This window comes from Carcharodon carcharias, chromosome 10, assembly GCF_017639515.1.
Source record: "Carcharodon carcharias isolate sCarCar2 chromosome 10, sCarCar2.pri, whole genome shotgun sequence".
NCBI lineage: Eukaryota > Metazoa > Chordata > Chondrichthyes > Lamniformes > Lamnidae > Carcharodon > Carcharodon carcharias.
Window position 1 is genome coordinate 164,356,223 of NC_054476.1, and position 14,269 is coordinate 164,370,491.

At 43.0% G+C, this 14,269-nt stretch overlaps 1 protein-coding gene across 2 annotated transcripts in view; it reads left to right on the forward strand.

Moving 5' to 3' along the window:
• Positions 1–14,269, forward strand: part of acaca (acetyl-CoA carboxylase alpha) — a 303,263-nt gene that overhangs the window by 67,488 nt on the left and 221,506 nt on the right. For both annotated transcript variants that reach the window (XM_041197029.1, XM_041197030.1), the window contains exons 21-23: positions 153–341; positions 3,450–3,550; positions 6,750–6,838. In XM_041197029.1, coding sequence (XP_041052963.1) covers positions 153–341; positions 3,450–3,550; positions 6,750–6,838 — 379 coding nt within the window. The remainder of the gene's footprint in view (positions 1–152; positions 342–3,449; positions 3,551–6,749; positions 6,839–14,269) is intronic.

Sequence of the window (14,269 nt, forward strand, 5' to 3'; positions counted from 1 at the left end):
GATCCTGGGAACTTCTGGTCTGTTTGAAGGAACACAGCGTCATATGAGACGTTTACTCGCTCATTTCAAGGGGGGGGAAATTCAAAGTTTTATGGAGAAGGAGTTTGCAGTGAGGTTAACCTTTTGACTCCTGTTTTATTCTTCCATTCGAGGTGAAGGATTGGGTGGAAAGATTAATGCAGACCTTGCGGGACCCCTCCCTCCCGCTGCTGGAGCTGCAGGATATCATGACCAGTGTTTCTGGAAGGATCCCTCAAGCGGTGGAGAAAGCTATTAAAAAGGAGATGGCACAGTATGCGAGCAACATCACCTCTGTGCTCTGCCAATTCCCCAGCCAACAGGTACTTCGAGAGAATTTCAGAAAGGAAAAGATGTGGCCTGGCCTTAAATTAGGTTTAGAAATTCCTGGTTTTAGCTGGCTGATGCCGTTCAACAAAAAAAAAATTAATTCAGCGTGAGTTAAAATACTTTTTGAAAAAAAATTGCGGAGACGTGGTATGAACTCGATGGGCCAAATGATTTAATTTTTGTGCTGTAATGACTCTTTGACTCCATAAAGCAGCGAGTTACAATAGGATGTCAGCTGACTTAGTGAGAGCGGGGGAAACGTAAGGTTACTCACTTCACAGTCAAGAAACACCGATCAGAATATTTGACTTTGGTATCCAGGAAAACAAATCACTAAAAGAGAGTGGACGGGTATCAAGAAAAAATTAAAAAGGTGAATGGAATGTTGGCCTTTGTCTCAAAGGCCTTGGAATGCATAAGGGGAGATGGTTTTGCATCAGTCGTTCAGATCTTTGATCCCAAGCCATAACCCATCATACTGTTCATTTCTGGGAATCACATCTCAGGAAGGATGTATTAGCCTTGGAGGGGAATCAGCTCAGATTTGCTAAAATGATACCAGGGATTTAAAGGATTAAGTTATGAGGCCAGGTATGTAGAGCTGTTTTATATTCCCTTGAGTTGAGATAGTTGAGGTATTTAAAATGACAAACGGATTTGATGATTTTTCCTGTATCCACGCCATTCACACTGGTGGGGGTAAATCCAGAAGAAGAGGACACAATCCTTAAAACAAGAACTAAGGCATTCGGGAGTGAAATCAGGAGGAACCTTTTTCCAGAGAGTTGCAAATATCTAGTATTTTCTCACCTCAGAAAGCTGGAGGTCCTTTGAAATTTTTTAGACAGTTCGGCAGATTAGTGTCCAAAAGTTTGATGAAAGATGAGGAAATGGAGTTGGGGCACCTATATAATTAAATGGCAGAACAGATTTGAGGGACTGAATGCCTACTCCTAGTCACAGGTAGATACAAATAACAGTTAATTGAATGCTGTGAGAGAAGGAGTAAATGCTCCTTCATGTTATATTGGGTATCTGAAGGAATTTTAAAAAATTCTTTCATAGAAATTGGGCACCACTGGCAAGGCCAACATTTGTTGCCCATCCATAATTGCCCTTGAACTAAGTGACTTGCTAGGCCATTTCAGGCCATAGTTAAGAGTCAACCGCATTGCTGTGGGTCTGGAGTCACATGTAGGCCAGACCAGGTAAGGATGGCAGATTTTCTTCCCTAAAGGACATTAATGAACCAGATGGGTTTTTACAATAATTGATGATAGTTGTCATGGTCACTGTTACTGAGACTATATTGAAGATATATTAATTACGTTTAAATTCCACCAGCTGCCACGGTGGGATTTGAACCTGTGTTCCAGTGCATTAGCCTGGGACTCTGGATTACTAGCCCTAGCACTGGGATTAATAATCAGTAACCCCCTCTGGACTGTAGAATGCGCAGCACTGCAAATTCAACCCAGAGAGAATGATAGAATGTTATTGTTCTTTGTGAGGGGAATCGAATACATTACCACGACACCACTGCCTTCTGCAACCACCAACCCCCCCCCCTATAAAGGTTCTGCGTGACTAGAGATAATACCATGAGCTAGGTGCTGTAAAGTCCTAGAACGTGCCCTTTCAAGAGCCTTAAGTACAAGCAGCGGCCTAATTGAGGGCACTTTTTTAGGAATGTTGAATAGCTTTGAAAGTAGACTGGCGAAATGACTGTTTGACTTGCCAACCTTTGTGTTAATGGCTTTGTTTCTGTAACGATCAAAAGACAACCCTCTGGGCAGAATTTTCTGCCTGTCGGGTGGGCAGGCCCGACCCAATCTCCAGCGGGCGGGGGAGCTGATCCCCGCCGGAGAAGCGGGCCCATTTTAAACGGGCGGGCCAATTAAGGCCCACCCAGTGTGACGTCCGGGCGGGAACCGCTATGCACTTCCTGTGCGGGCAGGTGGGGGGGGATTCCCCATAAGCGAGAGGGCGCTCTTTTGTGCATGCGCACAAAAGAGCACAAATCTCCCTGAGGCTAAGTGCAGCCTCAGGGAGATCGCTGACACTTTTTAAAAACATCAAAAATAGAAAAAAAAAATCCTTAACATGTCCCCCCCCCTCATGTGACAATGGCACACGAGATGCCACAAGTTAATAAATTTCACAGAAACTTTATTACAAATTTTTAAAACCCGACATGAAACCTCATCCCGCCGGTGGATGAGGTTTCGTGTTTTCTCTATTTGCCGCCGGGGCTCCTGGCCTGTCCGCCAGCCTCAAAGTTGGACGGGCAGGTCCTTTAATTGGCTTAATTATCCTGTCAATGACCTCAGTTGGCCATTGACAGGTCGGCGGGCGCACAGCTAATTTCGCTGTGCCCCCGCCTTCCTGAAAATTTAAACGGGGCCGGGTGATGTCGGGGGTTCCGCCCAACATCATCCTGCGTATTTTTACGTGTCAGCGAGCGCCCCCCCCCCCCTCCCCCCCGGCTCAACCACGGCAAAATTCAGCCCTACGTGTCATTCTGCAGAGCAATGCCCCACTGCAGCAAGGAGGGTTAGGTTTTGCAGCCACAATTCATCACGTAGAGCTGCAGAATGTTTGATCCGCTGCTTTGGGACTGGAGAACCTCGTCTCCAAAAACCTCACTTTCTCTTTCTGTATATCAAGTGGGAGAGGGAAGGGTAATTAATTCCAGCACTTGCCTGCAGTCAAATAGGTTGTGGGCCCATAAATTAATGGTGCCCTCAACCATATTCTGTACATCACTGAGAAACGATCTGTATGAAGTTTGTGTTAGAGGGATGCTAATCCATTGTGCCATTATGTTTAAAGGTTTCACAGATTCAGTACTATGACTCTCTATTTACTAGTTGGACCATATGGTTGGTGGAAGATAGTAAGCAGCTAACAAGCTCAAGATTGGTGCTAATAGGTACTTGATAAAAGGTCACTTTTCCATGCTTTCGGTTGTAGACAATCTAAAGGCACCCTCAAAAATGTAAAATTATTTACATATTTCATGTTAACGTTATTGGACGCACTTATTTAAAATATCTGCCGATTGCATATCAAATTGGTTTCTCTTCCTTCCCCGTTTTCAGATTGCCAATATATTGGACAGCCATGCTGCAACACTAAACAGGAAGTCTGAACGGGAGGTTTTCTTCATGAATACGCAGAGTATAGTTCAGCTGGTGCAGAGGTGAGTAATACTGTTGGCAGAGGTGGGAGGGTTAGTACTGAGCATTCAACATCGTCGGCTTCTGGACTCTGACTTGTTGGTGAAACCATTGTGGTGGGAATGGTAAGTACAGGTCCGAACTGCAGCATCTATACAAGAAGGGATGGTTTACATACGAATATACAAATTAGGAGCAAGAATCAGCTCCTTGAGCCTGCTCTGCCATTCAATAAGATCATGGCTGATCTGATTGTAACATCAACTTCACATTCCCGCCTACCCCTGAAAACCTTTCACCCCCTTGCTTATCAAGAATCTGTCTAGTACTGCCTTAAAAAATTCAAAGAAACTCTTCCTCAAAAGGCAGTGGAAGCAGAGTTCCAAAGAGTCACAACCCTCTGAGAGAAAAAATTTCTCCTTATCGCTGTCTTAAATGAGCGACCCCTTACTTTTAAACAGTGACTCCTAGTTCTAGATTCTCCCCCAAGAGACAACATCCTCTCCACATCCACCGTCTCAAGACCCTTCAGGATCTTCAAGGTTTCAATCAAGTCGCCTCTTATTCTTCTAAATTCCAGTAGATACAAGCCTAACCTGTCCAACCATTCCCCATAAGGCAACCCACCCATTCCTGCTATTAGTCTAGTAAATCTTCTCTGAACTGCTTCTAATGCATTTACATCCTTCCTTAAATATGGAGACTAATACTGTACACAGTTTTTTTAATTCATTCATGGGATGTGAGCTTCACTGGCCCATCCCTCGTGGCCCTTGAGAAGGTGGTGGTGAGTTGCCTTCTTGAACCATCTCGAGGGCAACTAGAGATGAGCAATAAATGCTGGCCCAGCCAGCAAAGCCCACATCCCGTGAATGAACACAAAAAAGAACAGTGCTCCAGATATGGTCTCATCAGCACCCTGTAGAACTGAAGCATAACCTCCCAACTTTTGTATTCGATTCCCCTCACAGAGAACAATAACATTCTATCAGCTTTCCCGTTTGTGACTCTCTGGGTTGAATTTGCAGTGCTGTGCATTCCACTGTCCAGAGGGGGTTACTGATTATTAATCCCAGTGCTAGGGAGGGAGAAATTGGCCACTGTCCCCGCAGCTGACCACTTGCATCTGGTCACATAGCCCCTTCCAGAGTTAAGTAGCATGCTAAGACTCACCTCTCAAGCTCTGTGAACAACACTAGGAAGTGTCAAAGAGCAGCACAACTTCACTGGTGTAATTTATTTTTCTCTGCTTTTTCTCCTCTCCTCCTTGCTGGTAGATGGTTAGGAAAATTGGAGAGGCTTTTCCCGTATTTCCTAGCAGCCAATTGTAGAGCTGTATAGATTAAAGCCTGGAGACAGCTTACTTGCCTCTACAGCTAGGACGCTGAAAGACACCAGAGAGATAATTGGAGAAGAGGAAGAATGGGAGATGACAGACCGTTTTAAAACAACATAGTCACGCTTCTGAAGAAGAGTTATGTTGGACTCAGCATTAATTTTGTTTCTCTCTTCAAACATGCTGCCAGATCTGAGTATTTCCAGTACTTATTGTTTTTATTTCAGATTTCCAGCATCTGCAGTATTTTGCTTTTACTATAGTCATACTAATGTCCAGGCTATATAACTTTCTGGGATCCAGATGATTCAATTGGTGCGGGAGTCTGATAACCCAGTGGGCTTGTCCCCATTTGTGCACTTACCGCTTCTTCAGACCTTTGATTTCAGATAAATGTAGATTTGTTGGGAAGGGACACATTTGAACCATTCCCAATGTTCTCCTTACTGACCCGTAACAACACTGGGATAGGTGGGAGAGACTCCGTAAAATCTAGTGGCAGCAAGCCAGCCAGTGGAACCTGTGTCCCCCAGGATCAGATATATTTATTATTCCAAACAGTCTTTGGCAATTATGAAATAATTGCACTGTCCAGTTAGACCTTCTGTCTAAGTTCAAGGCTGCACAGAATCTTTCTCATGTTTTTTTGTGATGATATTTATCCACTGAAATTGTGATGAAATTTTTAGTTTGCCTTGGCTCGTGTATCCATTGCAAATATCACCTTGCGGTGTCTTTGCTTGTATGTGTTGGTGACTTTCAAATGTCTCTAATAATACAATAATTTGCATCTTTTTATGAAGACATTTGAATATTAAATGAGTGAAAAACGCTTAACCTTTGGTTCTCATACAGAATTTCTGTATTTAGTATTTATGTATTCATGCTTTTTAAAAAAAATGATTCAGCCCTACATGTTAATGGCTTGATTATTGCAGGAATGTCGCTGAACAGAAACTGTTGTCAAAGCAGTTTTTGAAAGTAGGTTGTAATCATTTGCTGCCATTGAAACGACCGTCAAATGTAATTGTAGAATGGACTCAAGAATTATGAAGATTATGAAGTTTGAGATGGTTTCTTAGGACCAGCCAGGAAACTTTCCATGTTATCCCAATGACTTCAATTTAAAAATATACTTAGTGGCAGAAATAGGTTTACAAAACAGACTAATTATTGTCTACCATTTAAAAGAATTTTTTAATGTCTTCCCCTTTTTTGCCATCTGATCTTTGGCCAAGGGACCACCAGTATATCCAGCTCTTGGCTCTGTGCTGCCCTGTAGGTGTTGCTCCATGACACTGTCTGAAGTGTGCTTGGGTAGCCTGGCAAATGAGCACCAGACACAAGGTCAGAGGTTTTGAGTTCCAAAACTTGTAGTTCCTTGAGCTTTTCACCTTGAGGTGATAAAGCGCCTATTGTATCTTAGGATGCAAAGGCCACAGGTACTTTGAACTTATTTTTGGCCAACTTCCTTTCTGCTTAGAAAAATAATTCTAGTTAGGACCATTAGTGACTAGGTCAGACCAGCTGATCCAGTGAACTGGTTTAATCTGTTGTCTGTCACAGGATAGAAACTCTGCTGGCTGGTTGAAATGCACAGACCAGATTGCTCAAGTGCATATATGTTCAATTCACTGATGTATCATCCTATTACAGTGCCAATTAAGACAACTTGCTCAGACTTTGCAAATAAATAAAGGAATGACTGTCTAGGGAAAAAAAGCAAGAACAAAATCATTTTATAAAAATTTAAAAAAAACAGACACAAAACCCGTAAAATTCGACAGTGCGAGAGGCCTTTCCCCAAAATATAGCATCCTTTACTCCAAACTCGGGTTGACGATAAGATGAACTGAATGAACTGAACTGCTTAATTCTTTTTTCAGGTATCGCAGTGGAATCCGGGGTCACATGAAGGCTGTTGTCATGGATCTTCTCAGACAGTATCTGAAGGTGGAGACGGAATTCCAGCAAGGTTTGTCCTGTCTTATCCAACTAGCCTGCAACACTCACATATAGACACAGCCATGCTTTTCATTTTAATGGAGCGCTTCTTAAAAGTGAGCATCCTTCCTTTTTGTCACAAGCTATCTTAATTCTACGTCATCTCCCTCAACCAATGTCTATCAAATCATGAGTTTTGACTCCTCCTCTTCCTCGCCACAATTTGTCATACTTACGAGCTGCAATTTGTTTTGATGAGTTAGATTTTTTTGCTTGCCAAGTCGCGGCGTGTCGGGGCTGAGGAGTTGAACAAGTTAGTTTCTTGTCCCTTGTCTATATTGAGGTATGGCGGGGATAGATGCAGACTGAAGCTTTCTTCTCTTAGGTTTAATTAACATGCTACAAGTCCAACTTTAGAACCATAGAAAAGTTAAGGCGCAGAAAGAGGCCATTCAGCCCAGCCGTGTCTGCGCCAGCCAAAAAAGAGAAAAGAAACTAGCCGCTCATTTTAATCCCACTTTCCAGCACCTGGTCCATAGCCTGGGAGGTTACAGCACTTCAGATACAGATCCAGGTACCTTTTTAAATGAGTTGAGATTTTCAGCCTCAACCACCAATACAGGTAGTGAATTCCAGACGCCCACCACCCTCTAGGGGAAAATGTTTTTCTTCATGTCTCCTCCAAACCCTCTTTGTAAGAGTTCCCATCTTTACAGTCTCTCTTAAGTGAGCTTTCCCATCCAGCTCCAGCGTTTTGTTTGCAATGAATGAGTTAAAACTTCCCAAGCTGGTTTCATGCAGACCCTTTAGAGCCAATAGGAAGAGGCAACCTTCAGCCTATCTTTCTGGACTGAATCTGAACCCAGGATTCCGAGGTGTGAGTTGGTCCTTCATGTGTTCTTATTTCTGACATAAGCCAGCTGGTGTTTCAAAGCTGTGTCAGAATGATTATTATGAAATCAATATCAAATGTTGTATTTTTGTTTTGCAGTGTCTGGGAGCACTTATGAATTTACTTTTTTGTATTTAAACAACGGGACTAATGCCAGCAGAAGAAAGCAGATTTGGATGTGACTTTTTTTGTCAGTAGTGAGCTTATACCTCCAGATGGGTGTAGCAGTGATGGTGTTGAAATAGGGCTAAAGGTCCATTCCTGTTAACTGAAAACTTTTTTTGCTTGCAAAAGTTTGTATTATCCAGCAGTATGCATTACAGGCTTACTTTTAGATGAAGGAGGAGTGTGTTGTGGCGGAGATTTGCACTACTATTAAGTTACCACATGATGGCAGCAGTGTATTGTTGGGGCAGGGTCGGCAACTGTCCATTGCTTTAAAAGGTGCTCCTGTAATATTTTCCTCAGTAATAGGTATGTGTGATATTGTGTGGTTAAGGCACAATATACATCTGCTGGACCAGTAAAAGCACATTTAAAATAGAATTAAGAAAGGGCTTGGACTTGATTCTCATCTTGTGTTAAATTAGCTGACCACAGCCAGGTGTGTGAGAGTGAACCATAACTGGCTTCAGCATGACTCGATATGGATAGAATCCTAATTGCTATACTTCATGACTAGGTAACTCTACATTTCTGATTGCTATTGAATGACTGCTACAGGAAGAACACGTGTATTGACTATTGATTTTTTTTTTATAGACTTGCATTTACGTAGCATCTTTCCTATTTGTGCCAGATCCTTAAACTACACAGTGCACCCCCCCGCCCCCCCCCCCCTTCAGTATTGCACTGGAACATCAGCTTTGATTTTTATGCTCAAGTGCTGAAATGGGACTTGAACCTACATCCTTCTGAGCCAGAATGTTACTGACTAATATCAGCTGTGGCTCAGAGTGTTGGGGAAAATGCTACAAAGGGCAAATAAAGTAAGGAAACTGGTCTCTAATTTTCTGGATAGCTGAGTCTTAAGATTACAGATTTTCGGGATTTTTCAGCAGTTGCTTGTTTGTGTCCGACTCTCTTCCAGTGTTGGTTTCCCTGTTTAAGCACAAATTGAAGATGAGTGGTATGTCACTGATGTTCCTGTGCCGGCCCCCACCTGGACTACAATCTTCAGTCTTGGATATCGCACCTCAGGAAGGATTTAATGATTTTAAGAGGGTTAAGTGCAGACTTACCAGAATGATACTGGAATGAAAGGGTTAAATTATGAGGGCAGTTTGCGTAAACTTAACTATATTCCCTTGAGTTTGGAAGATTGGGTGGTGATTTAAGGGAGGTGTTCAAAAGAGTTTGCTACAGTGTGTAAGAGAAACTGTCCTTCTGGTGGAGAAATCCATGTCAAAAGGGTATAAGCATTAACTTGGAGAGACAAGCCATTCTGGAGTAAAATTAGGAAGCTTTTGTTTTGAGAGGGTGGTAGAAATCTGGTAAAGATACCAAGCGATAGTGATCAAAGGTGGGTATATGAAGTCGAGTGACACGTCAGCCGTTATCTGAGTGAATGCTGGAATAGACTTGAGGGGCTGAATGGCCTACACTTATTCCTTTGTACATTTACTGCAAAATAACAGAAAAAGTGGAACGTAGTGCTCAGGGTTGCATTTTAATACTTTAAAATCCCTCCAATTAATAGGTTGTACCAATTTTATGTTAGGTAGGCATATTCTGACTAGCGTTATACCAGTCCATTGTTTTAGTGCTATAGCTTTGTAAGCTGGGAATAGGATTGAAAGTTTTATGTGGAGCCGGTAGAGAGTGATGGGATTTTCATCCCTTTGAGGGAAGAGAAAAGTTGCTGGACATTGTTTTCCGTAAGTTCACTATTAAATAAAATACCCATGAAACGTAGCTGGATATGCAGTCTCACCTTATGCCATTTTTACATTAGCAAAGCAGACTTTAGATTCATTCTGAAATTAATTAAATTCTCACCTCCGTTTGCCACTATAAATAAGCTGGTATATATGTAATGAATTTGTACCAGTGTAAGCGCGACATGCCTCAGGGTAATTTTCATTCCAGTGTCTATTTGGATGCACGGCAGTGTTGGCTGTCAGTGGGCTCATTATGATCCAAATCCTCTTGCTTCCTTCTCCCCTTCCCCTACGTGTTCTCAATCAGTGGATTCATTCTTTGACTGTCTCTTTAGATCCTCTGCTCCTTTTTTGAGTGAGTTTCTTCAGTTTATCATACGAGCAGAAGGCCCACCTATAGGGCTGAGGGGAGAATCACAGAACTGTACAGCACAGAAAGAGGCCATTGAGCCAGCACAGCTCTTTCAAAGGGCCATCCTCTTTGAAATAGCCAGCCCAGATTCAGTAGGCCAAATGGCCTCCTCCTGTATTTGGAAAGAAGCAAAGCACCTAGTAGAAAGGAATTGGGTGTTCTGACCATCTCCATGCATGGGAGGTCACATACATCATGCATGATGCCATGAAGAGTTAACATGTCTGCTTCTTCATGATAGTTTTTCGGGTTTCATAGGAAGCTGGGGTTCCTGTGATTAGTGTAAAACAGGCATTGTAATTTAGTTGTGTATTATTGAAGTGCTGGAGCCGCTATTTTTATTTCTAATAAATGATTCAGAAACCATGCAGGTTAGTCATACTTTAATTATTAAACTTAGTGATGGGTCCATGAAATCTGATGAGTCAGCCCAGGATCCACAATACATCCCAGACAAAATTTGTAAGCGGGTGGAACTCTGGTAGATGCATCAATAAAGATACAAGGCAAGAATTGCATGTTGGAAAAAAAGGATTGAAAGCCACGATTGCTCCCTACTTGTTGTTGAATGACCTATAGGAGAGGCCAAAAGAGATCGGGGGTAATTGTAGACTCGGTCATTGTGAAGCAGCAGTCAGTAAAGCCAAAAGAACGTTGTGAGCTAAATTGCTGAATTAGAGAGTACATGCCTGAGTGCTGAAACTATACTCCACTGAACCTTGAGTACTATGTTCTGACCTGGTCACTGAAGCACAGAATTATCACCAAGCTCCAGAAGAGGTGGACAGGAGAGTCAAAAGGGATGAGAAAAGGATAGAAAAACTATGACTTCAGTTTGAAATGAGAGAGCTAATTTATGAGGATGTACAGGATACATCTTAAAAGTAGATAAATAGAGGGGGAAAAAAGCTGAATCCAGGGTACTATTGTAAGTAAAACCATGGTTGCTGGACAGGGGGGGCAACTTGCTGAAGGTAAGGGATTAATTATAGGGAAGCATCTCATTGTGCAAAGAATGATTAATACCAGGAATGGATTCTGGGTGAGGTAACGGAGCCCCAAAACATTGAAAGAGTAGTTCTGTGCTGCGTGAGAGTCGACTTTAGATTTTATGCAAGGATAAGCTAGATGTGGTGAAGAAACTCTGTCGTCTGGTCTTTCTCTGAAGAATGCGCCCCTCCCAAAGAAGTAGCATCTGCTCAGCCAAGATAGGTATAAACATAGCATACATTTGAAGGTAACTGCAAAGATTGACGTATGCTAGTAACACTCTTGTCCTTTCCTGTTTATTTGGTTTGTGTTAATTTTGGTTTTAAAGACCCACCCTTTTCATGAACAATGTTTGACAGAAATGTACCAAGATGATAGTAGATAGCACAAGGATCATGTCGATTGATTAAGCTGTCTTTTGTGGATGGTGAAAGGTTTGTGGAATACTATTTTTAATTGAAAATATTGCCACTTAATGGGTAAATAGCCAAATCACACAGACTGAGAGGGTCCGTCCGGGTTTGATTCCAAGTCTGCTGATCTTGATCAGTTTGAACCAATGGACTGTACAATTTTCCCCATGCAGAGAGCTAATTATAGAAGGTGGCCATCCCGTGATATTACTGGAGGGGGGGGTGTGTGCGTGTGTGCGTGCGTGTGTGCTCGCTCCTAATGTGATTAGAGTCTGGCTAGTGACAATGCCTCTATGGTAGGTTCGCTGTGGAAGTACAACTCAACACAGAGGCAATGTGATCAAGAAAGGAGGGAAGGTTGGCTGAGAAGACCAGCAGGAATGTGGAGGTTACAAAAAGAAACCATAGCCCTTTAACCACAATTACAAGGCTATTATATAGAGTTGTCAATCTATCCATTTGGATGAAGAAGAGTTGCCAGGATGATAGAGGACAGGAGATTGCTTTTTTTTGTTTTTCTTTGTTCAGGTGGGAAAATCCAAACATCCGATTTCCAGATGTTTTTGTCCAGCTTTTGGGGTGCAAATAATGTTTATCCAATAGTTATTTTCATTCACTGCCTATGGGCAGGATATGGAGGTCACTGAGCGGGGGGCGGGGCCCACTCACCGACACGCGGGATGACATCAGGTGGAATTCCTGACGTCAGCCCGCGTCATTTCAATTTTCAGGTAGGCGGCGGCTCAGCCGAATCAGCTGTATGCCTGCTGACCTGTCAACGGCCAATTGAGGCCATTTAAAAAGTCATTGAACTTGTTAATGGACCTGCCTGTCCAACCTTAAGGTTGTTGGGTCGGCTGGGAGCCCTGGCGGGCTTCAGAAAAAGCATCAAACCTCATCCACCGGAGGGGATGAGGTTTCATGTAGGTTTGTAAAAAATTTAATAAAAGTTTACTTAAAAGTGAAGGACATGTGACAGTGTCACATGAGGGCACATGTCAGGGAAATTTCATTTGGCTGCATGTACCATTTTTAAATTTGGCGCCAATCTCCCTGAGGCAGCACTTAGCCTCAGGGAGATGAGTGCACTCTTTCATGCACTCTTGGCTCAGGAAATCGCCCCCCCCCCCCAGCTCGCACAGGGAACGCATTGTGCTTCCTAGCGGATGTCACGATGGGCTGGCCTTAATTGGCCCACCTACGTAAAATGGCGGGGGGCGTAGTTCAGAGGCGCACCCGTTCCTGAACCCCCCTCCCCCAAAACGGGGGGGAAAATTCTTCCCTATGAAATCTTTACACATTTCCTATGCTGACCTGCAGATCTTCTGCAGCCTTGGACTTCCGTGTCACCTGTTGAAAGTAGTTCAGTCAATGAGGAACCGTTTACAATATGGATACGCAGAATGGCCTGTCTTCTTGAGCCATACACCAAAGTAATGTATGTTTAAATAGTCCTACATTAACTCTAAATGCTGCACTGTGGGTATTCAAAAAAACCAAAGATGGGCCGGTCCGCACCACTGTCACCTATGTCCTTGCAGCTGGTTGGAAAACGTATTGATGGAAGCATGGTGTTGGTTGTTTACCCATCTCTGACCATGGACTAATACAGGGAGGGAAAATAGAGCCCAAGAGAGAGAGAGAAGAAAGCTTGGATGGTGCATTGGGTTCTGTAATTGTAATTCAGTAACACTAAGGATTTGTTTTGCGTTGAAGTACTGGAAACATGCTGCCAGCACAAACTCCCACTGTGAACAACAATTCAAGCTTTGCTGCTCCACTGGTGATCAAAAAGCTGTCTTTTTTTTGCAAACATCTGCAGTGGCTGCAAGAAAAGCTTTGATGTCACTGATAGCAAGATTCACTGAGGCTGATTCTCCTTTGCCCTTCTCCTCATAAGTACTAGAAGGATGGATGCAATGTGGAGGGAAATTCTGTACTACCCCTTTGCTCCCACTTTCCTATTGAATAGCACCACTTGCAAACTTCCACCATGGCTTTTCTGGTATCTCCATCTGAAGTGGGCACATTTCATCAAATGAACGTCTGAGATCTCTGCACTCAATTTTCCTCCCATAGCACCTGGTACAACTCAGAGACAAACTGCTCCCAGAAAAATCTGGTGCTGATTCCAGGGCTGCTATTTTTCTCCCTTCTGTCTCATAAGAACAGGCTGACATTGTTAAGTAACATTATTTTTACCTGGTCCTCACCTGTTGTTTCCTTACCACCTCACCTACGTCCCTACAATTGTTTCCTGTCACTTGGAATTAAGAAGAGAAACCTCCAAGTTAAAACAGCAATCTCCATCATTCTTCATACCCACACTTGTTTTCCCTACTGCACCATGACACTGTCTTCTTAAACACACCCTACAGCAGTTTCTCGATTCTTGCTTGGGGTGTTGTTGGCAATCTAGCAATGACACAGGAAGACAAACTCATGAACTTTAAACGAACATGAAGACCAGCAGGCATGCGTAGATTTAAAGCTTGCCATGAGTCTTTGGAGGCCATCCACAGGAAAATTATATTCCTATTATCTGACCAATTTTAAGTCCTTTACCTTCTGTCATAGCACTTCCCTCTGGCTTTATCCCTTCAAGCTTGTGACTGCTTTTAAGTCACTGTTTTTCCCTTTTTTGTGCTTCAGTACAGTGTCTCAAATATGCCTGATGGGCCTTGTGGTCCAGCTGCAGGTTCAGTGTACTCCTGGTGTGTCACACGCACATTGTTCCAGTCAGCACTGGATGAGGAGAATTGGCCCCAATATCTTTGGTGCTTACCAAACAATCGGGATGTTGCTTTGTGCGAGTCCAAAAGCCAGCAATGAGATGGTTCCCAAAATTACTGTTCCAGTGACCCATGGTAGTGAT